This window comes from Xenopus tropicalis, chromosome 1, assembly GCF_000004195.4.
Source record: "Xenopus tropicalis strain Nigerian chromosome 1, UCB_Xtro_10.0, whole genome shotgun sequence".
Lineage (NCBI taxonomy): Eukaryota > Metazoa > Chordata > Amphibia > Anura > Pipidae > Xenopus > Xenopus tropicalis.
In genome coordinates, this window is record NC_030677.2 from 60,481,592 (window position 1) to 60,505,571 (window position 23,980).

The 23,980-nt window shown below is 38.0% G+C and overlaps 1 protein-coding gene across 2 annotated transcripts; it reads right to left on the reverse strand.

Annotated features, from left to right (window-relative positions):
• Window positions 1-39: 39 nt before the first annotated feature.
• elmod2 (ELMO/CED-12 domain containing 2) lies at window positions 40-13,632 on the reverse strand. Of its 2 annotated transcripts, none has more exons than XM_012962363.3 (9): window positions 13,505-13,632; window positions 10,199-10,344; window positions 9,299-9,327; window positions 6,037-6,134; window positions 5,366-5,495; window positions 3,765-3,898; window positions 3,453-3,521; window positions 2,840-2,973; window positions 40-1,816 (listed from the first exon to the last, which is right to left on the reverse strand). In XM_012962363.3, the coding sequence occupies exons 2-9, from the start codon at window positions 10,341-10,343 to the stop codon at window positions 1,677-1,679; spliced, it is 879 nt and encodes a 292-aa protein (XP_012817817.2). In that variant the 5' UTR covers window position 10,344; window positions 13,505-13,632; the 3' UTR covers window positions 40-1,676. The 2 variants fall into 2 exon arrangements, with proteins under 2 accessions (XP_012817817.2, NP_001016465.1); NM_001016465.2 differs by lacking the exon at window positions 13,505-13,632 and adding an exon at window positions 13,436-13,465 and having other exon boundaries at window positions 1,574-1,816.
• Between the last annotated feature and the right edge of the window lie 10,348 nt (window positions 13,633-23,980).

The following is a 23,980-nucleotide window of genomic DNA, read 5'->3' on the forward strand; positions in this document are numbered from 1 at the left end:
TGACAAAAAAATAAATAAAGAAAAACAGGCTGCAAAATCTTTAGGTGCAGTATGTGTGGAAGATTTATTTCTTAAGCATTATGGATACAAGTGCTGCAGTAAATTACAGGTAATGCTCCCAGACAAAGCAGTTTTGTGACATATTTTAGCACCATCATTTATAAAGTAATTGTATAAATAGCAAGTTGTAACCACTGAATCAAGTAAAACAATTTTCAGAAACATACAAGGAATAACGGCAACATGTAAGCTTTCTAAAAAATGTTCCATATCCTGCATAAAGATGTAAAAAGATATATTTGGTACAAAGGAACTATGCCATTTTTCAATGTCTATGAAAAGGAGAAGTCAGGCCAACAAAAATGACCAATGGACTCAAAGCAGGTTTGAGCAGAGCCATAATGGGACAGTAAATGTTTTTACTGTCAAGACTAACAAAATATTCATTAAAATGAATTTATCTCACAAATGAAATTGTCAAGACCCCTAAGGCCCCAAAAGTCGAAGTTCAGCACTTCTTGGGACCAACAGCACTAAAATAAAAGCTGTATACATGTGAGCGAAGTCAAAAATAAATGAAAGGGTTACAGTAGTTGTAGGTATAGGTGCGCAGTCACCATGTAGATACTGGCAGCTTCAGAGCACTGCTGCTCTCTAGTGACCGTATGTACCAAAGAGTAGTCTGTCAACTACTAAACATTAAAACCTTATTAAGCCTATTAAGGCTGCATTCATCTGCTTATTCCAAGTGCTGCAGAAATCCATATATAGTCCATTAGGTGTGGGTTGCACAATGTAATAAATTATAGCAGATTTTTTTTTTTTCTCCTGTGATATAATCAGAACCATTAAGATAGTCAAAACTACCAATTTTCATTTCAAGCAGGCATTTATTATGCTATATATACGCTCAGCAACAATATTTTTGATGCTATTGTCCCCAACGTGATTAAAACATACAACAATTATAACAGTTCCTTAAATCAAACAATATAAATTATACCTATAAATAATGCTCAGATATACTAAGTGAAAGATTCCAAATATATCTGGTACCTGTATAGCAGAATGTGGTACCATTTACTCTGCTAGAGACTATTTTTAATCAACATTTTAATCCATTGCCTGCAATGGATCGTGACAAAACCAAAGAGAAAAACCTGCAAGCAATAATATCTACTAATAAGAAGCATTATTGTTAAGGCTACAAGTGCTTTTTGTTTTGTTTTTTCTTTAAAGATGGCCTCTACTTTTTTTCTGCGCCAGAATGTACCTAAGGGGGAGTTTAACGTCATATGTTTAATTTTATGGTTAAAAATTGACCCAGACAAATAGATGAAGAGAATCTATTTATAAAACAGCTCAGCTGCTCTAGTTTACTGCTGCATTTAGTTTATAGGTTGTGGTTGAAAGCTACGCAACAGAATTTCTATAATGAAACATGGAATAAACTGGAAGTTGTTGCACACAGAATGACAATAACTTTTTTCAAAGCTAAATAGGAAAACAAGGCAAAGCCAAGAACAGTGTTTTCTCATTTACAAATGTACACAAAATTTGATTGTCCATTAGCTTTTTTTTTTTTTTAGAAACATTTAACTAGATATAGAGATATAAGGATTTAATGAGGTTGGGTAACCCCAGAGGAATTGTGTCTGTTTAAATAGGCAGGCATATTAAAGAGTCAGAGCAACTCTTTCATTGGAAAGAAGGTGCTTGATTTGATCATGGAATTTTTCTCTGTACTGGTTAAACTGCATAATGCTCTCGGGTTCTTCTTTAAACCAAAACTTGTCAAATTCATATACCAGGTAACCTGAGGAGAAAATAACAGGAACAATACAATTAAATATTTGCATTCAATGTATTTTTTTGTCACACATACCTAGAACACTCCAAACCAAGCAGAATAAATGAGTGGTCATGTAACAAACAATTAAGGATCAGAAAGACAGAACAAGTATGGACTGAAGCCAGGGCCCAGTGAAACCAGAAGCAGTCTGTTAAGCTAAAACTGAGAATTGGTTTTCCTGTCTCTAGGGCTGGCTTTCTTGCAATGTGACGATACATTACTTGCAATTTTAAGGCAACTTGCTTTGCCAAATAATTACATGAAATAAGTGTTTAGAATTTAGAGCTGGTTGATTATGCTTCTCATCATAAAACATTGATTGCCTGTAGAAAAACAAACATGAGGAGAAGAGTACTTTGCAGCTCTACATATTAAAGGAGAAGAAAGATAAAAACTAAGTAAGCTTTATCAGAAAGGTCTATGAAAATACAGCCATAAGCACTCACAGAAACGCTGCATTTAGTCCTCTATAAAAAGAAACACATGATTTATTTTCTCCTTTTTTGTAAACATGTTCTTAAGGTATCTGACTTCCTCTTAGAAAAAGCCTTCATTCCTGGGGCCAGAGTCTGTGCAGTTCTCTCCCCTCCCTCAAGAATGCTAAGACCTCCTCCCCCCCTCCCTTGGGAATGTATGATCTGAGCTATAAGGGCTAGAGCTGCAAGCAGGAGGCTATAAAGACCAAGCTAAAATGACAGCTGCAATCTTAAACAAACAGAGAAAGCTTCTAAGGCTCTTTACTCAGGTATGGTAAAGCTTTCTGCAGAATAAGTACCTAATGCATCTGGTTACAGAAAGGCTCACTCTCTTTCAGTGGGTTTTAACTCCAGGAAGTATGTTGTGTATATGAATGAAATTAACTCATAGATGATCATTGCTGTATCTTACATATATCTGTTTCAAGCAGCTTAAAAATGTTTACACATATATAATTGACAATTCTATTACAGTCTAACTATACAATGGATTAAACTACAGCATACTTACAATACAGCTGGTGGAAACTCTTCATCTGTGGAAATTCAGGAACAGTATTATAGAAGTGAAATTTCAGAGCCCCACTCTTTAGTAAGCTATAGGCCATCTCTGTCAGATTGATACCAACTATAGCATAGGAATATCTGCAATAGGGTAAAATAGGAAAGAAAAAAAAAAAGATAGTGTTATGAAGCGAGCGATCTAGAATATTTTTTTATGTGGTGCAGCAGTGAAGCATTAAAAAAAAAAAAACCAAGCCCTACCACAGAGAGCATGGAGAGAGGGACAGAAATCTCTATAGTCACTGAGGTTAGTATGTGCAAAATATAATAAGACTGAACTGCACACATACAAATATAGCTTTTAAGAGCATCGGAGTACACCCTCCCAACAAACATGTCTGAGAGGAAAACAATTTATGTAAGAATGGAAGCTTTCTACTGCCACTATATTGCAAATTATAAAATCCATAAATGAAGTCTGTAATTCTTGAGTGACGTTTCCATCTTGTGCTTTCACCTTCTAGACATAATGCACCTCATTAGTTCCCATGTGCACAGTATGACTATATAGAGAAACTGAAGTATTGCTTGCAGAGTTGTTTCATGTCATATTCCCTTACCCGAGTTTTGGATGATTGGAGTGGGACAGGATGAGGCGTGCTTCCTCTGTGTAATGTTTACTGAAATACCTAAAATAAATAATGCAAATAAATGTAATCTCTATTTATAAAAGTTTGGTTACTATAAGCATATTTAAAATAAAATATACACATAACCAACAATTTTCTGGTGTTTTTCAGTAATACAAAATATATGACTAAAAGCAATAAAAGGGGCAATACCTAAAATTTGCAGAAGACCTTTGGTAAATTCAATTTTACCACTCAACAGATACAACAACATACAAACTGTTACTAGCACAGTTAACTTACAGTAAATTTGCCAGTCCCAGCATGCCCATTCCACGAAAATCTGTTTTTGGATCATCACCTTGAAAGCCAACATCTCCCCACTGCTTAGTGACTCTGTTGTTCAGCTTTTCATGCGGCATAAGTAAATCCCAGAGCTGAAAAATATATAAACTGTAACTTTACCATCACAAAAAACGAATTTTAAGCAGTGTTTCTCTTTCTCCTATAATCTTTCCATGTCACGTGTGGGATTAAATCTACCTTCCAGTTAGCAAAAAAAAAAAAAAAAAAAATGTGGATCTTAAGGAAGGTTTTTTTTTTTAAAGAACATAAACTATATTAAAACGGAGGAACTCATTACAAACAAAGTAAAAAGTAAAGCAAGTAAAATTCACTTTCTCCTGAATATCTACACAAATGGTTAATGTGCAGATACAGTATAGCCACGATAATTTAGGAAGAGAAACAAACTATACAGTTTATCAAAATATTGTGATAAGTGACTACAATGTAAATCTTAGCAGTACCTTGAAGTACTCTTATATGATTCTTCTGGCTATAGATAGGTCTAAATCTTCTCATGGGAAAACTTTTCTGTACCTATAACCTTTACAGACTGCAGAATATCTGACACTAGGGTGGCTTGATACAATGTATGCAAAACACAGCAGAAACTTGATGCTCAGGTGCCATCTATATCATGCATGGGGGCACACAAAATTATGAAGTACATATGCATTAGCACAGCTTAAAGCCACAACACAGGGCGTAATCAAAGCTTGCTGCCAAAATGCTCAAGATATGGCCAAAGCCAAATGCTACATAACTCAAGCAAGGTGTTGTCTAAAGGTGTCGTCTAATGCCATATTGTGGACCAAAAAAAACACACACCAAGGGCATGGGCAAGCTAAAATAACAAAGGCATGCTCCATATATAAGCCCATAAAGGAGAAAGTGGGCAATTTAAACACTGTATACCTATGGCGAGGCTCTAGACAGAGGCCATATCTTACTACGTACCACCATTCTACAGCCAAAAACACTGGAGCCCTTTCTCAATATGTCAAGAGGGGTCATGTTTAAGATATTTACCCTAAAATTCTAGTGGAACCAACTTAATTCTGATGTGTAATTTTTTTGGAAACTTAGCAATCTGCAAGGACCTACTGGGGAATGGTGCACGGGCAGAACTTTTGCCAACAAATGGCCAACTGTAAATCAAAAATGTGGGAACAGCTTGATAGATTCATTCCTGTGTGGTCACCAACATGAGAACAAAGCATAATGATGCTCATTATAAAGACCTCTTTCCTTTTGAAAAGCATGCTACTGCCACGAGTGGGAGATTCTCCACTCCTATGGTCCTAAAAGCTTCTATTTATGAGCCTACACCCGGAGCTATTGCATTGGCCTGGGTGCATGCATATGGAACCGATTTGCCACAGAAATGCTTCTGTATGCAGGCCAATGCAATGGCTCCTGGTGCTGGCACATAAAGAAGCTTTAAAGGGCATAGCATTCACAGCATATGAATCACCCACGTGTGGCAGTAGCCTTACACATAATGTAAAACAATGTTTTCTTTTTTTTGTTTTTTTTTACCCTGATACACACACACTCACCTCTAGTAGCTGCTGCTCATGATAATTATTATTAGAGTCAAAAGACTGCTTTCTTAGTTCTTCCACATCTAAATAGAGTTTCTTGTAGCCAGAAATCTGTAACAAACAAATCCTCAGATTTATCTCAAATCTGAGGAAGAAAAATGTAAGTGTAAGTAAATCTGTGAGTGTAAAGCTGTAGCCTAAAGGTGCCCATACACCTTCAGATCCGCTCACTTGGTGATGTCGCCAAGCGAGCGGATCTTCTCCCGATATCCCCCACCTACAAGTGGGCGATATCAGGAGAATCCAGGCCAATACGATCGTTTGGCCCTGGGTATAGACAAACGGGCATAAGCAAAGTCGATGTGACTAGATTTTTTAACCTGCCCGATCGATATCTGGCTGATTTCAGGCCAGATATCGGTCAGGCAGGCCCGTCGGTAGTGCCCATACACAGGCCGATTAACTTCTGAATTGGTCTAAGGGACCGATATCGGCAGCTAGAATCGGCCCATGTATGGGGACCTTAAAGCCTACCATTAAAATGTTCTGTGTATTTACATATCTTTATTACTGGACTTAGATTAGATTCAAGAATACACAAGACAGATAAATGCAAATTCACTGAAACAATATAATAACTAATAATAATATAATAATAAGTTTTTTACACAACACAATTTACAAACCTCTTATCCTTTTCTAAATTGATCTTCTTTTCTTTTACTATATTGGCTAAATACTGGTCTGCCTCCTCCTCAGAAATATTTATGGCACATCGCAGAACCTATTAAACAGACAACAAAATACATGGGAGGTGTCTGTGCAAATGTTTGGCAATAACACATTTTGCATTCTCAAAGAGTAAAACAAACAGGTAACGGCCACACATAAAGGCAAGGGCAATATTAAAAAGGGTGTAATGTGAACACAAGCTTACTACAGTTCAGCAAAACCTAGAAAACAGATTTTGCTGGTCTGTGTACAACAATTTGAGCAGGCTCTACTATAGAATATCATCTCTGATGTGCTTGACAGTTTGCACTAATACTTAAAAACATTTACCCCCTATATATAATAAAAGACAATAAGTTTCTCCAAGTGCAGTAACTCATTGCAATCAATAAGATGTTTGCTTTTACAGACGACCAATAAATGCAACTGGTTGATTGGGTGCTATTGGTAACTGCACCTGCACTGCATAATTTCCTTAGACTGTAATAATATTTTATTAAAGTAATATTATTAAATAATAGCATTTTAGTAAAATTGGAATAAGGTATAGATATGTAAAGGTGACTGTAGCATCAAAATCTGATCTATATTTTATCTTCATGTAAATATACAAGAATTGTTTTCTGAGAACAATTAAATTATAAATCCTACTTATAAATATATATATATATATATATATATATATATATATATATATATTATATATATATATATACATACAAAAATGGAAGGTACCGCACTCACAGGACTTAAGAAAAACAAAATTTACTTTACTTACAAAGTTACATCTAACGTTTCGGCTGCCACTGCAGCCTTTCTCAAAGACAAAGAACAACAGTGAAGGTGCACCTCATAAACACAAAATGGCGGGAAAACGTGACGTCATAGAGTGGTATAAACAAACAAGTATATACTGTCATTAAACACTTAACGTGTAAAGTACTCCTGAGATCAAATAAAAGTGTACAAAGAGACAAGGGGACGATGTGAAAACATGCAGGTAACAGGCACAATAAAAGAAAAAAAGATTAAGACAGAGATGATGACCTGATGCTCACTAAGGTTTAACTACAACTCACCGCACATTGAGATAGCGCGGTATCCTTGATCAAGAGAAAAAACACCAGTTCCCTTTAGTATAGGGATAGTATATTCGATCATGGGGGCAGATACAATACCCCCCAAAGTCAAAATGCCCAAAACATGGTATACAGCAGAACTCATACTGCCGGCGGTACCTGCGTGAATCTGGTGGGCGGGGGGTTGCGACCGCCGCCGCCGATCACTGTCAGGTAGTAGGTGCTCTTATTCCAGCGGCACCGATCTGGTGTGTAGTATCCGGGTGGGCAGGGAGGACAGAGAGTGTTACCTACAGAAGAGTCTGGTCCCGTATCAGCTGTAAGAGCTCGGCTGGTTCACAGATACGCACGGTTGAACCTGACATATAGTCGGTCAACTTGGCAGCATCGTGTTCACGATAATGCCGAGTGCCACAAAGCCATTTCCGCAATTTTAGGGATTTTCATCCACTTAGTTTGCGGAAATGGCTTTGTGGCACTCGGCATTATCGTGAACACGATGCTGCCAAGTTGACCAACTTGAACTTCATTGGCTTTGCCTGAGACTTTTAGATGGGCTACCCTGTTCAGGGGTATTATCTTGAACACCATGCTCTGATTGGACGACAGATTGACAGCTCGATGAGTTGTCCCCGCCCCCCACCACGGCTCCGGGGGAACACTTGTCCTACCGCCAGGGACCCAATAGATTATTGCCGGTCAGCTGATACGGGACCAGACTCTTCCGTAGGTAACACTCTCTGTCCTCCCTGCCCACCCGGATACTACACACCAGATCGGTGCCGCTGGAATAAGAGCACCTACTACCTGACAGTGATCGGCGGCGGCGGTCGCAACCCCCCGCCCACCAGATTCACGCAGGTACCGCCGGCAGTATGAGTTCTGCTGTATACCATGTTTTGGGCATTTTGACTTTGGGGGGTATTGTATCTGCCCCCATGATCGAATATACTATCCCTATACTAAAGGGAACTGGTGTTTTTTCTCTTGATCAAGGATACCGCGCTATCTCAATGTGCGGTGAGTTGTAGTTAAACCTTAGTGAGCATCAGGTCATCATCTCTGTCTTAATCTTTTTTTCTTTATTGTGCCTGTTACCTGCATGTTTTCACATCGTCCCCTTGTCTCTATGTACACTTTTATTTGATCTCAGGAGTACTTTACACGTTAAGTGTTTAATGACAGTATATACTTGTTTGTTTATACCACTCTATGACGTCACGTTTTCCCGCCATTTTGTGTTTATGAGGTGCACCTTCACTGTTGTTCTTTGTCTTTGAGAAAGGCTGCAGTGGCAGCCGAAACGTTAGATGTAACTTTGTAAGTAAAGTAAATTTTGTTTTTCTTAAGTCCTGTGAGTGTGGTACCTTCCATTTTTGTACACATTTTGCATGTCTTGGACTGCACCCAGGCAATTATGATTGCCTTATCGTGAGTGCCTGTTACACCACTGAGGAGTTCTATCTATCTATATATATATCTATATATCTATATCTATCTATATCTATATATCTATCTATCTATCTATATCTATATATATATATATCTATCTATCTATCTCTATATATATATATATCTATATATCTATATATATATATATAAATATTGAATACAAAAACTGAAAGCCCATATTTGTGTATGTATAATTGTATACTAACATATAAACACAGCAATTCATACTGTCCACACTGGGAAATGATTGGAAATAAAAATCCATGTCCGTTCCTTAAAGGACAAGGAAAGTCCAATAAAGAGGTAACCTCCTTTCAAAGGCATATCTCCAGTTCTGTAATCGTGCTCTTAAAAGAGACATATTGGATAAATTTTGTAGGTAATTATGAATAATATGTGGTGCTGGTTTCACTTTGGGCTAAAAATGTATCCTATCTGTTAAAAATGGCCCCTTTATTGGAGCTCCCTATAGATCCTATCACTTTGCTGTCCATGTTTCAGATGAAGGGTGGGTGTGTCCTAGAAGCATAGCAGGAGGTGGTACAGGCTTTCCTTGTGATTATTTGTGGCTCATCAATCAATAACAATACTCTTGTTTTGCTATTATAACATCTCAGTTGTGCATATACCTATATAACACTAGTTGCCAATCTTTAAAACATTTAAATAAACCCATAAATCTTACCTTACATTTCGAATGTTCCAGTGAGTATTCTAAAATGGGGAAAAAAAAGAAAAAAAATCAACAAAATTACCCTCGCAAGAAAAGTGATTTTTTTTTTTCATCTTTTGAAAGTTAATTCTATTAATTTGCTTTAAGAGGCCAATGACACACGAGATTAGTAGCCCCGCAATTAATCTCCTCTAACGGTAATGACTACTCTCCTCTGAATGCTTTCCTACCGGCGAGAATGTAAATCGCTGGCAGGAAAACATATGTAATGTTTTGGCTTTCCACTATTGAGTTTATTTTATGTTTAAATCATTTTTTTAGCTGACTTCAAGTGTTGAGATTTAAATTACAGGAATACAAAAGCATTCTGGATAACAGGTCCCATTCCTGTACAGGTATAGGATCTGTTACCCGGAAACCCGTTATCCAGAAAGCTCTGAATTACGGAAAGCCTGTCTCCCATAGACTCCATTTTAATAAAATAATTTAGATTTTTAAAACGTATTTCCTTTTTCTCTGTAACAATAAAACAGTACTTTGTATTTGATCCAAACTAAGATATAATTAATCCTTATTGGATGCAAAACAATCCTATTGGGTTTAATTAATGTTTTATTGTTTATATAGTAGACATAAGGTATAGAGATCCAAATTACGGAAAGACCCCTTTTTCGGAATACCCTTGGTCCCGAGCATTCTGAATAATGGGTCCTATACCTGTATTTTCAAACATAATGTATAAAAATTAAAACATTTTAACAGAGATTCACATGCAAAAAACTCCTTGTCTGTTACAATTATTAAGATCTTGAAGTGTAGTTTACATTATTATTATTATACTCTCTATCTGTACAATTTTTGCAAAATTAATTTGTGGGTGAAATAAAAATGTATTGATTGCCAAAAGCATACCTATCCTGTGTGTTCTGCTGGCTCCATCCTTAGTTCCATCACAAATTCTCTGCAACTCACATTTCCCACTTATTTGTCTGAGAACCCATTTTAGCCAAAACCGAAAGTAGTTGCTGTAGAAGTAGTGCCAGATGTAGGAAATCATCCTTTGTGCATAACAAAGAAGTTAAAAAAGCCATTAATTAGGGTTACAATGCCAGAACTAGTTCTGAAAGAAAGTGAAAAGCAAATGTGCAGCAATGCTTTACGTATGTATTTATATAGCACCAGTGTTTTACAAGGTGTGAACACAAACAGGGGTATAGATATATTATAAGTACACTGTAAGTCATACAGTAAAAATAGATACATTACTTCACCCCATGGAATAATAAAAACATGTAGAGTAACAGAGTCATAAAAACATCAGCATTTTTAAACAGGAAATTATATCCCCCAAAAATACAGCACATAACACAGCCCATATGTAAAAACACTTTGGGTCACTTATCTTGTTATAAAATGACCTATTCTAGGCAACTTTTCAATTGGTCTTAATTCAAAAACTAAAATAAATAATGGTTTGTCTTCTTTTAACTCTTTTTTTAAAAAAATGGGGATCAATGACCCCAAAAAACTATTGCTCTGTGAGGCTAGTTTTATTGTTACTTTTTGTAACTTTCTTTTCAGGCCCTCTCCTATTCATATAATGGTCTCTCATTTAAACCACTCCCTTGTTGCTAAGGTAACTTGGCCCTAGTAACCAAATAACCGCTGAAACTCCAAGTAAAAAAAAAACTGAAGACCAACTGCAAACAGTCTCAGAATATTACTCTTTACATCATACTAAAAGTTAACTCAATGGTGAACAGCCCCTTTAAGTATTCATTTTGAAGGTATAGTTTTTCTTTGGATAGATGCTGCTTTCAGTTACAATTCACTTTAATTGTTTTAGGAATCAAATACAGTGGGGAAGAAAATGTAAACAATGCTGTAGAAGCAGACTTGAAGGATAAATATAATTTGTTGACAAAATTTATTTTTTAGAAAGTCAGAAAAGAGAGGGCTAAACAAACACTTTTAAAAAATGTAAATTAAACTTACATATATCATCAAAATGATTTAATTCATTTCCTTAATGGAGTATTCTACATTATGAGGTACACTCCTGTTATTACAAGAAGCATCATATTTTTCATCTGTGCAGATTTACATGCACTACACTTTGTTAATTGTCAGCATAATAAAGTGCAGACCATCAGAATAAATTATTTTAACATTGCATGCTTTGGGCCCAATATTTGTAGACTAACCAGACTTAAAGGACATGTCAACCCCCAAAATATTTTTTTTATATAATAAAACATAATTCTAAGCAATTTTCCAATATGAAATAATTAAAAATGTGTAGCACTTTAAAAGTCATTAGTAAATGTAATTGCTACTGAAAGCAGCATTTACTGAACTCCTGGTTGTTACTTTTTAAACAATGTTGCAACTGTCAGTCTCCTCCAGCAAGGCAGGTCTGTCACTCTGACCATATGAAACGATGTAACACAAGGCAACAGAGCCACCAGGGCAGAGAATAGAAAAGGACAGGCAATCACTGCTTTTAATAGCAATTATACAGTATATACAAATAACTCAAAAATTTTACGAATTTGTAATAATTGTATATTGAAAAGCTGCTTAGAATTTTTTTTTCTTTTATTAGGCAAAAAATTATATTTTGCATTGATTTTTTGGGAGTACCGGAGTGCCTGCCTGATTTTTCCTATGTGATTTCCAGCTTTTGTTGTTGACAGATAATGTATGTATGTATATTTTTCAGGTCCTATGGGAGGGCTCCAAGAGGTAGCCTTTGGGGCACATTTACTAATCCAAGAACTTCCGAAAAGTGTCCGAATGCGTTTTTTTCGTAATGATCGTTATTTTGCGATTTTTTTGTAAATTGTCGCGACTTTTTCGTAGCCATTACGACTTGCTCGTAAATTGTCGCGACTTTTTCGTAGCCATTACGACTTGCTCGTAAATTGTCGCGACTTTTTCGTAGCCATTACTACTTGCTCGTAAATTGTAGTGACTTTTTCGTAGCCGTCGTGCCGAGTACGAAAGTTTCTGATTCATTCAAGCTTCAGTATCGTGACTTTCCTTGGGCCAGGTTGGAGCTGCAGAGTGCCATTGAGCCCTATGGGAGACTTTCCTTGGGCCGGGTTGGAGCTGCAGAGTGCCATTGAGCCCTATGGGAGGCTTTCCTTGGGCCAGGTTGGAGCTGCAGAGTGCCATTGAGTCCTATGGGAGACTTTGCAGCTCCAACCTGGCCCAAGGAAAGTCTCCCATAGGGCTCAATGGCACTCTGCAGCTCCAACCTGGCCCAAGGAGAGTCTCCCATAGGGCTCAATGGCACTCTGCAGCTCCAACCTGGCCCAAGGAGAGTGCCATTGAGCCCTATGGGAGACTTTCCTTGGGCCAGGTTGGAGCTGCAGAGTGCCATTGAGTCCTATGGGAGGCTTCCAAAATCATGCAAAGTCGCAAAGGTTTGCCCGACGTTTACAAGCGCTCAATACGAAAAAGTCGAGACAATATACGAGCAAGTCGTAATGGCTATGAAAAAGTTGCGACAATTTACGAAAAATCACAAAATGTTCGTTTCCAATCCGATTTTTTCCCATTCGGGATTCGGATTCGTGGATTAGTAAATCAGCCCTTTTGAGTTTAGTTCTGAAGAGACTGAGCGGGGATTCTCTCCAGAGGAATTCAAGGATGACAAATATAAATATACAAATAATGCTTTACGTTTGGTTCCATGGTAACTCTTTTGTGGAAGATTTGGTATTTGGCCAGGTTAAAAAAGAAAGTATATGGTCCCAGTGCCTCCCTAACTAAACCAAAATAAATAGGTGAGTTCTCCAACCCCAATTCTGCAGTTTCCTACAAAAGATAAAATTGTACTGTAGCAGTTCCATCACAGGTGGCAGGCACTATGTAGTCCAAATGAAATAATAAACATGCTGGTATGTACCTAAGGATGGCTGTTGCGCCACAAGTTCATAATAAATATGGAATCTTATTGTTAAATGCATTAGAGCTCTCCTGTTTGCCCAAAGGAAACTGCGTGTATTATACATAACATCGAGCCCATTGCACTTATTAGTGTCTCAGTATCTGTGCATATGGTGTAGAACACACGTATATCCAACGCAGTATAATCATACAGTATATATGTTTTTAAATACACAAACACAGTGCGCCACCCACCTGTTCAGCAGCTGAGCTGCCCAACCAAAACTTCAGCTGTGACTGGAAGCGATCGGCTCACAAACTTACAAGTAATTCCACTAAACACTTGAAGCCGGTGTCAAAGAGCGTCACACAGGAACGCACGGGCTAACGTCACAATCCAGCGCCGGACCCATCTCCGTAGAAACAACAGACGCGGAAGTGACGTAACAGTAGTCGCGGGATTATGATGCGCAAAAAGTTCCCTTAGTTCAGCAATAGGCAGTATGTGTAGCTTGGGCGGAAACGCGGCATTTACGCATGTGGACATCAAATACGTAATGTTTGGCGTTCGGCCAGTCTTTTCTGCAGGGTTCGGATTACATCCAAAGTGCAACACTAATTTGCTTACCGAGATTTGAATAAATAAATCAAGAAAATTTCAGCGTGTAGATAAATATGTTGCTTCCGCTGTCTAGTTATTTGAGTGGTTAGTGCTGATTTCATGAAAATTCCAAATCTGTGACTTAAATCTTCTTAAAAGCAGAATTGGCATGTACTTGATTTTCACAAGGGGTGATTCTAGATCTCAAACTGAAGAAGTTGTGAAACTAGTTGATATTTTAAAACAAAAACATGGAACAATGTGATTTTTTTTAAATTGAAAAAACTTGTTTGCATTAGTTTTTTGTAAGTATGGATACAAATATTGTGCTTATTAAGGCCATTTTTTCTTACATGTTAGTACAATTCATTATGTACTTATATATAGCTGTTATAAGAGCCATTGCATCAATTCTGCCTCCTCTGTGCAGTTGCACCTATTGATGCCAAAAAACCTTGGAGCTACAGCCACTCTAAACATGGAGGTAATTCCAGGGTTCCTACAGCACACTTGTGCCAGGATCCCCACTCTGCATGAAAATGTTAGCTGCAACGTAGACATTATTTGCAGTGTTAATGCAGTTGAGTTCATTTGGATGCAATGCATACTGAAATTACATTGAATTTGAGGGTGGAATTGTAAATTGGCTCCTCATGTAGAGCATGACATTTAACTCCAGGTGGCTCTCTTGCTAGGGCACAACTAGTGAAAGGGGCAATTTGAAGAAAAAAAAAATGTTCCCTATGTCCTGCGTACTGAGCAGACCCCTGAACAACAAGGCAGTGAGGAACAAAGCTTCAAGGAGAGGAGCAGGTTGGGTAGCAGTTCAGTTGAGGTGCCACTGGAGGGGTGACTTAGACGCTTGTAAATCTAGCCTAGCTCAGCGCTGCTGGGACCTATTGTAAATTCCCTGTCTTTTCCTATGCTTTTGTTGCTGAAGCCAACTTTCCTCCAGCAAAGGCTCCAGTTCCAACAGTGGCTTACATGTTTAATGATGAACAAGTTTCTGATGAAGCATGAAACACAATATGGGAACCGGCGTTTTGGCCAAAGGAAAGCTAATTTATGTGACATTATTCTTTGCATGACTTGTCCTGATTTGGAACAGAGATGACAAGTCAGATACTGCTTTCAATTGTAATAACATTTACAAAAACATTTAAAATAGTTTAACATGTTTAATTATATTGCTAAGACTCATTTGTATAAGGGTTGTTTAGTTACCCTTTAAATTGTTCAGTTTTGATAAGAAGAACTGTGAATTATAATGGACAAGAGATTAGTATTTTTTTAGAATTGATGCTTGGGTGTGTTATATCAGTAATGCAGGCAGGTTGTTAACAATGACCATCTTTATTTCTTACACCCAGAGACAAGCTTCCTAGTCTCCTCCCACTATTGCCCAAGGCTGCAACATTCTAACATCCTTCAAAAGCACATAACGTTATAAAACATAACAGCTTATGCACATATATAACAGAGTGTTTTATTTAAGTCTTCAGCGTTTCTCACACAGGGTGTTGTCACACATGGTTACAAATTCTGAAAATGAGATACTGTACTACTTAATTGGCATTAAGAGGTGAGAGATGACCTGTACTTGATATTCATCAAATCCAGAATTTGGTGGTTTTCAGTTGACTGCAGCTTCTTAGGATGTTTCAGTGGAGGAAATTATAAATTGTGAATAATTTCAGAATTGATTATGGTTCCTCTGCTATCCCATGTAAGAGCATACTAATTAAGGCATGTCAGGGTTACTGTAAAAGAGCAAATGTGAGAATAAATAGATTTTGTAAAGAGACCACCAAAGTTACATCCCAAGTTAGCCATAGGCCTATGCAACTTTAAGCCTAATTGATAGTTATGTAGTACAGTTAGAAAGTACAGGTAGAAGGTGGTAGCAAATATCTTTTTGATGATGTAATATATGGAAGGAAAGCACTGTTATATCAATTTGTTTAGGGTTTACTGTTCTATAAGCTGTTGCAGTATTTATTAGAAGGGCTACAAAGGTAAAGCAAGATCAGATCTTCATGTTTAACCCAGCCATATGCTAAACTCTGTTTATTCACACTGCTGCTGCTTTCTTAATTCCATAAAAAAGTTTAAAGTCTGGTTGCAGCCACCCCAAGGGACCCCACAATCTGTTGGAGCATGCACAGAAATCCATTTGACTACTGGCCACTATATTTTGCCCAACACAGAAAAGCAGCTGTGCATATTGGGGCATTTGTACTTGGACTGAAAGTGGAAGTCTTTGTCTCCAAAAAGCACATAAGCATCCACAATCTGTGAGTGTAACTATTTTGATTAATAAAATTATTTCTAGTATTACTATGGGTTTGCACCTCTGAACATTTGTAGTATGGGTATAGAAGCAAACTAGTCAGTTGCATGCTATGGATATTGCATTGGCCAGTTAATTAAACTGTGGATTTCCACAAATGATCAGCAAGTTTGTCCTACTCAGTGCTGTGCTATTGGTTAGTAGCCCTGGTACAAACATTGCAACTTTTATAACCCAAGTTTTGTTGTCTGGAATACTGTTAGATAGAATTTCCCTTGGGGACAAGGTAACATAAGAATGAAGCCCCACTACTTTAACTGGAATGCTTAGAGTTTTTTCAGAAGAGTTCATTTCAGGTGGCCTGAATAACCTTGTGACCCCACAATTACATTCAGAAAATACATCACTTCAAAGAATTATTTGATGCAATATACCTTAGAAATTAATTAGCTACAATGAATGTAAAGTGCTTTTAATCGGAAGTTAAATTAATATGTTTAATGAATACAAACATTTTACAGTCCTAATCCTAAGTCCATCTGGATACATCATGGTAGGATGAAAAATAAACGCTGGGTTTCTCATCCACTTGAGATGAGTTAGGTGCAGGTTAGAGGAGCTGTTGGGTGCCGAGTTATCATATAGAAAGAGTTAGAAGGCCAAGAACTTTTCCCATACCAGATCCTAACCTGCAAAACAGACATCCAGATTTAAGCAGCACACAGAAAGATTCCATGGCATCCACCTACACCACCTTGCTACAATACCAGTATCCCCCCTTCACTACTAAAATGTAAGGCATCTCTACATTCAGACACAACTTTGAACAAAAATGGCCCAGTTGCACTCATTTACAAGCCCAAGCTATTTGCCCTCCCCCTGCAAGTTGTACCCCTGCCAAACACAAGCTCTCCATTCAGCTGTTACAGTGGAAGTCCCTACAACCTGAACCACACCCTTTTGCAGATCAATCCCTTGACTCACATCTACCAGAAGCAACAGAATCCTTCCCCAATTTCCCCCCCAAATCTAAAAAGGCTGCCACTACAGCCAGAGTAAATACTAGGATGTAAAGGAAATGTACTTAAACATTCCAAATTTACTTGTAACAAAAAAAGCAGCAATCCTACAATCTTGTCATGGCTGAATTCCATCCATGACTAGACATTTTCCAAAACTTACTAGCAACCTGCACTTGTTATAAAAAAAAAAAACCCACACCTCATTCATCAATTATGGAAAAACTCCTTGGCAGAACATATACAAACTACGGTTCAACCTATAAAGTCAAGCACTCAGGCTGTAGACAGATGAAAAACATTCACTGAAACTTTAACACATTTGCATCCCCACTCACTTGCTAAGGCTTAGAGTTTCTCTACCAGAATTCTCTGCACCAAGACATGTCATCTAGGTGGAAAGCAGCGCACCAGTCAGTCTAACCCTTCTGTGAAGATCCTCTAGGGCAGTACAATTGCCAAGCTAGGACCAAAACCTGCAACACAAACACCCAAATAACCATTAAACAAACATATGCAGTTTACTGGTTCTTTTGATGTAAATTTTGTAAATGTGGAGACTTTGTAAACTCAAACCTGCCATGACTAAAATCCATCCATTGGGAGACACTTTCCAAACCATAGTGAACCCTTTAAAACAAACAGACAGTAAATCAGTACAGGCAAAAAACCCAAAAACCTTTGCATTACACATCTGTATCTCTACTTACCTGCTAAGGATTAAATTTCTCTTCTGCTAGAATTTCCTGTACCAGTGCATGCCTTTCAGAAAATAAAGCAGCACGCACAAATAAAAGCAGGCTTACCCTTTAACCTACCACAAAGACACATTAGATCCTCCACAGCATTTCCAAAAGAAACTACCACAAGGACATTTCATTCCCACTTACCTTAAAACTTTAAATTTGCACCACATCCAGTCATTACCAAATTACAACCCAAGCTCTAAAATAAAAGTCCAGGCTGAACCCATAAATTTTGTTGGTGGGGTTGGCATGATCTGTTTCATATACAAAGGTTGGAGAAAAAAAAAGCAGCAAATTGTGAAGCATTACAGACATGTACACTGAAAGCATCCAAACTCACCTGCCAATATTGAAGCTAAACCACTTCTCACAAAATGTGCCAACCTGTAAAAAAAATATAAATAAAAAAAGCCTGGGCTGAATAACCATAATGAATTTGTCCAATCACTAATATACATACCAAAAAATAAGTATATTGAGTAACCTGCCAACACTGAAGTACCACAGTGGTTAGTATTCCTAACCATGAAAACCTGTAAAAACAAATACCCTTCAAAAGCTCCAGCAGTCCAATGTTACATGGGTGTGCTGTTACAGGTTGGGCCCTGATGTAGGAAAAGTGTAAGACAAAGATGGCAAGGTTGAAATTCTGATTTTGATGTGCTTCAAAGTGTCCATGTCCACGCCACCACAACATCACCTCAAGCAAAACCTGCAAGCATAATCAAAGAACAATGAAGATTTAGGGAAAGATTAAAGTGTCATATTACATAATTAAATAAATTCCTAATCACCTACCAAGAGTAAAGAACCCCAATGAATTCCCAAGCGATGGTCCTGCGGAAGAAGCATGCAAGTTGTAGAGATTTGCATAACCTTAACATAAAAGCACCAATATCCACATTTACCTACAACGGTTTACCTCTGGAACTGGATTTTTGCCCATCAGATACCAGCCTGCAAAAAAAGATCATACAGACACCAAAGTCAAATATCCATTTGTCCACAGCCACAGTCTCAAGCACCTGCCTGCTCACTCAACATCTGAGGCCAGATATTTACCAAAGCAAAGTCCATCCAATAAAATTAAGATCATCACTCACCTGCCAAGGCTGCAGTACCTTCACAAGAATTTTATTAAATCAGGAAACAATCTGTAAAACAAGTACCAGTTTTCCCACTTACCTACCAAGGCTGAAGCTCCTTCAATGGCTAGCTATTTCTAACAAAAAACGGACAAAGAGGAGAAAGAATGAACATTCAAAGCTATTTCCTCACCCCCCCCCCCACACACACACACCTGCATCAGTACCAGCCTGCTTACACTTAACACCTAAGCAACATCTCTATCGCCAACACAAGAACCAGAATATCTACTCACCTTCCAAGAAGAAGGACTTTTCCCACACCACGGTAAGCCCTGTTAAAAAGACACATAAGCTGAAGCATCAAGATCAATCTAACCTCACCCCAAACACAAAACCCCAATCAGCCAAGGCTGAAGCTCCTCCATGACCAGACTTTCCCCAAACAAAGACTCAACCTGTAATACAGAAACACCCAGGTTAATACCATCTCACTCTTCTACACAAGCTACAAATTTTCCAACACAAGCAATAACACCAACATCCTCACTCACCTGCATAACCTGAACCATGTCAGTCAGTTATTTTTGTCCAAATCTAAGGGACCTGGAGAAATAGCATTGTTTCTATATACAACTAAGCACCCTGTATTGTGATGACCTATACCCCTTAGATGTGCTTAAAAACCAGTAGGCTTACAAGTGGGCAGAACTCAAAGCTAGGGACAGAGGCAAAAAGTCTAATGGACATTGACAACTGACTCAAATGAAGTAGTCGTTCTTATGAGTAAAAATCCTTCACTGTTGGACGAGAGGTTGATAAGATGGGACAAGGAAGATCTAGCAAGGGCAATACAGCCAGCAAGCATCAGATAAAAAAAAAAAAGTACTGAAAATTGTTAGTGTCTTGCCCATGAGAATTCTGAAACAGGAATGTTTTGCATAACCACATTTTAACAGTTTCATTGTTTTGGTGTAGAATGCAAAAGAGACTTGTCACGCTAAACCTGGAGTTAAACAGTTTATAAAACAGAAACCCTGAAGTGATCCGATCTTCATTTTTTAACCAGGTTAAAACCAAAGCCAATACAATATTACTAAATCTAACCTCATTTCAGGCCTAAATAACCTTGTGACCCCACTGTAACATTCAAAAATTACATCACTTCTAGGAATTATTTGCATGAAGAAATACAAATACATTTAATTGAAAGTTAAATAAACATATATTTAACACAAACATTTTACAATCCTGATACAAAGTCCAACTGGATATATTATGGCAGGGTAAACAACTCCAGGGTTCTTATCCACTTGAGATGGGTTAGGTGAAAGCCAGAGGAGTAGTCGCCTTGAGTGCAGAGTTGTTAGATCATCATACAAAAACAGCTGCAAGGCTGAGACTTTTCCCATACCTGTAAAACAGAAGTACCCAAATTTAATTAACACATACTGAAAAATTATATTGCATCCACCTACGCCCCCTTACCATAATACCAGTATCCCCATTCAGCTGCCCAAACTGAAGGAAAGCCATAATGGAATTTTCCAAAATCATCCAACCTGTAAAACAAAGATATATAAGTTAAGGTAGCATATACATAAAAGCAACACAAAAATAGACCAGCACTCACTTTTAAGTAAAGGCATCTCCATATTCAGACGTTTCTTAAAGGACACAACTCTGTGCAACTCTAGATGGGACTTTTTTTTTTGATCACACCAAACCTGAACTGTTCCCCTCCCCCCAACTTCCCCCCTGCCACACACACAAGCTCCCCCACTTACCCACCAAGGTTGAAGTTAAACTGCAAGAAGACTTTCCCAAAGCATCTGTTTTAAGACAGATGCCCATGATAGAATGGCACAATCTCCTCCACACCAATTGAATATCAGCCTGCAAGAGATAGAATATAGATTAATTTATATTTGTGCACTAGGATACATTTGCAGACTTACTTGCTATTTATTCAGTAAGAGTACACTGCTAAAGGTGGGGATTTATTATGCACAACTGAACTACGAACTTTTACATGATGTTCCAGTGCCATAGAGGGCATTTAGCCTTCTCCAGATGTCTGTAAGGCAGAAATCATTTTATTAAATTTCCTAATAAAACATTTTGCCTAATAAAAAATTATAGGGTTTACATTGGAAATTTTAATCAGTAGAAAAAAAAAAATGAAATAAAGCTAGAAGGGGTATTTTGCATAAGGTTCATTTCATTTCTAATTCTGTAACTAGTTATGGCTGTGTTTACTTTCCAGAATCAACAGTCCAGAACCGGATGTATTAACCCAGGGTACCAACCTTAACTCTGCTTGTTAAACCTCTTTACCTAATTTACCAGGACCAGAGACATCTAGGCTGAAAGCAGCGCACCAATCAAAATCAGTCCAACGCTCTTGTGAAGATCCTCTGTGGCAGTACAACTGCAAAGCTAGGACCAAACCTGTTACACAAAGACCCAAATTACCATTAAGCATGTAAAACTGTACTCACAAGAACCAGTAAACAGTGGGAGTAAAGAAAGTGAAATAGTTCAGGCACACAAAAAACCTCTGCATTACATATCTGTATCTCTACTTACCTGCTAAGGATCAAGTTCCTCTTGCATTACTATTATGACTAAAGCAGCACACAAAGAAAACCATACTACACCTGTGGGAGAGCTTTTCATATATTATCCATGCTACACGTGGTGTTGGTTTAAAATATTTTAACACTTTAATAGATGTATTACACTATTGGCATTTCATGCTTTTGTTTTATATGGTCTACACCTACACGAGCTCCTATTGACATACCTGCACAGTTTCTTGAGACCCGTCCAAAGGGGTTATCCTAAGAAGGAGCTGCAATTTCCTATGTATATTTTATAAAGCTGAAGCCCAACTTCTTATCAAGAGCGCTGAGGTTTTGTGAATTTCATTCACCACACAAAGAAAACCAGTCTAACTTTACCCAACCACAAGCACATACAACCCATTTACCAGCCACATTGAAGATCCTCCGCATTTCCCAAGGCAAAGTTGAATCTATAAAAACAAAAAGCCCAAATATATTTAGAAAATGTTTCTACTTAACACAACTACCACAAGCACCTTTCATTCCCACTTACCTGCCAACACATCCAGTCATTACCAAATCACAACCCAAGCTCTAAAATAGAAGTCCAGGCTGAACCCATACATTTTGTATACAACACAAATCATCCAATAAAGGGTGGGGGGAAAAAAGAAGCTAAGGTAAAGCATTACACACATGTACACTGAAAACATCCCAACTCACCTGCCAAAGCAGAAGCTCAACCACTTCCCACAAAATGTGCCCACCTGTAAAATAAAGATGCCTGGGCTGTAGAACACCATAATGAATTTGTCGATCAACTCATACTTACCAAGAAGAATTTTGAGTAACCTGCCAACAACCTGAAGTACCACGATGGCTAGATGTTTCCCTTACGATGAAAACCTGTAGAAACAACTAGGCTGAAGAATCATTGTCCTTATCCATGTACTCTCTACTCACATACCCTTCAGAAGCTCCAGCAGTCCAAGCTTACGTGTTTCTGCTGCTACACTTTTCCTACACCAGGGCCCAACCTGTAAAATAAAGGCAAGGTTGAGAGTCTGATTTTGGTGTGCTTCAAAGCATCCATCACACAGCCCCAACATCTCTACAAGCAAAATCACCTTCAAGTATAATCAAAGAATAAAGAAGATTTAAGGAAAGATTAAGGTGTCATATTACATAAATACATTCCTAATCACCCACCAAGAGAAAAGAACCCCAATGACAGTTCAGTTCCCAAACAATGGTCCTGTGCAAGAAACACATGTTGTAAAAATATGTTTAGATTTGCAGGACTATAACCTAATAAAAGCACCTCTGTAACTAGATTTTTGCCCATCAGATCCGAGCCTGCAAAAAAAGATGCACAATCTTACAAACACCATAATCAAAATATACATTTGTCCATAGTCACAATCTCAAGCATCTGCATGTCTACTCAACCTCTGAGGCCATATATTTACCAAAGCAAAGCCAATCCTATAAAATTAAGATCATCATTACTTACCTGCCAAGGCTAAAGTGCCTTTACAGAAATTTTTATTAAATCAGGAAACAATCTGGAAAACAGATGCCTACATGACATAGTATGCACACAGTTACAATAACAACCCCCCCCCCACCCAGGAACATAAAGCACCAGTACCCACTTACCTACCAAAGGCTGAAGCTCCTTCAATGGGTAGATATTTCTAAATGAAGGCCCAGGCCATACAAACAGATACTGAGAAGGGAGAATGATAACATGCAACATCACTACCTTTAATACAACAACCAGAATCTTCACTCACCTGCCAAGAATGGAGTATGTACTTATGAACACAAAACAAAGCTTTCCTTTCACCCAAAGCCTTGCCACAAAACATACCTGCTTAGGCTGAATGGCCTCCACTGCTAGACTTTTCCCACACCAGAGTAAAACCTGTTAAAAAGACAGGCTGAGGCAGCATACTCACACACTTTAAAGTCAGTGTAACCTTTCACTCTCACCCCAAGCACAAACAACCCAAGTCAGCCAAGGCTGAATCTCCTCCATGGCCAGACTTTCCCCCAAAGACTCAACCTGCAATACAGAAACACACAGGTTAATACCATCTCACTCTTATACTTGTGTTGGAAAGTTTGTAGCTTGTGTAGAACACCAACATCCTCACTTACCTGCACAAAATGGACCATGTCAACAGTATTTTTGTCCAAACATAAAGCCCAACATGTAAAATAAAGGACATGAAGGAGAAATAGCAAAATCAGATATTCATAAATTGGGGGGGGGGGGGGTGTAGTGAGCAATCAGTATCATCCCCACTTATCTGTTAAGGATAAAGCCACCTTGAAGACAGATATGTCCCAAAGCAAAGACCATTCTGTAAAACAAAAGTGACCACACTAAAGAAATACAATTTCAAGCATATTTAAGTGAAGCAATGCCTCCACCCTAAACCTTTATCACAAATACAGAAACCCCACTCACCTGTGAGAATCAGCTT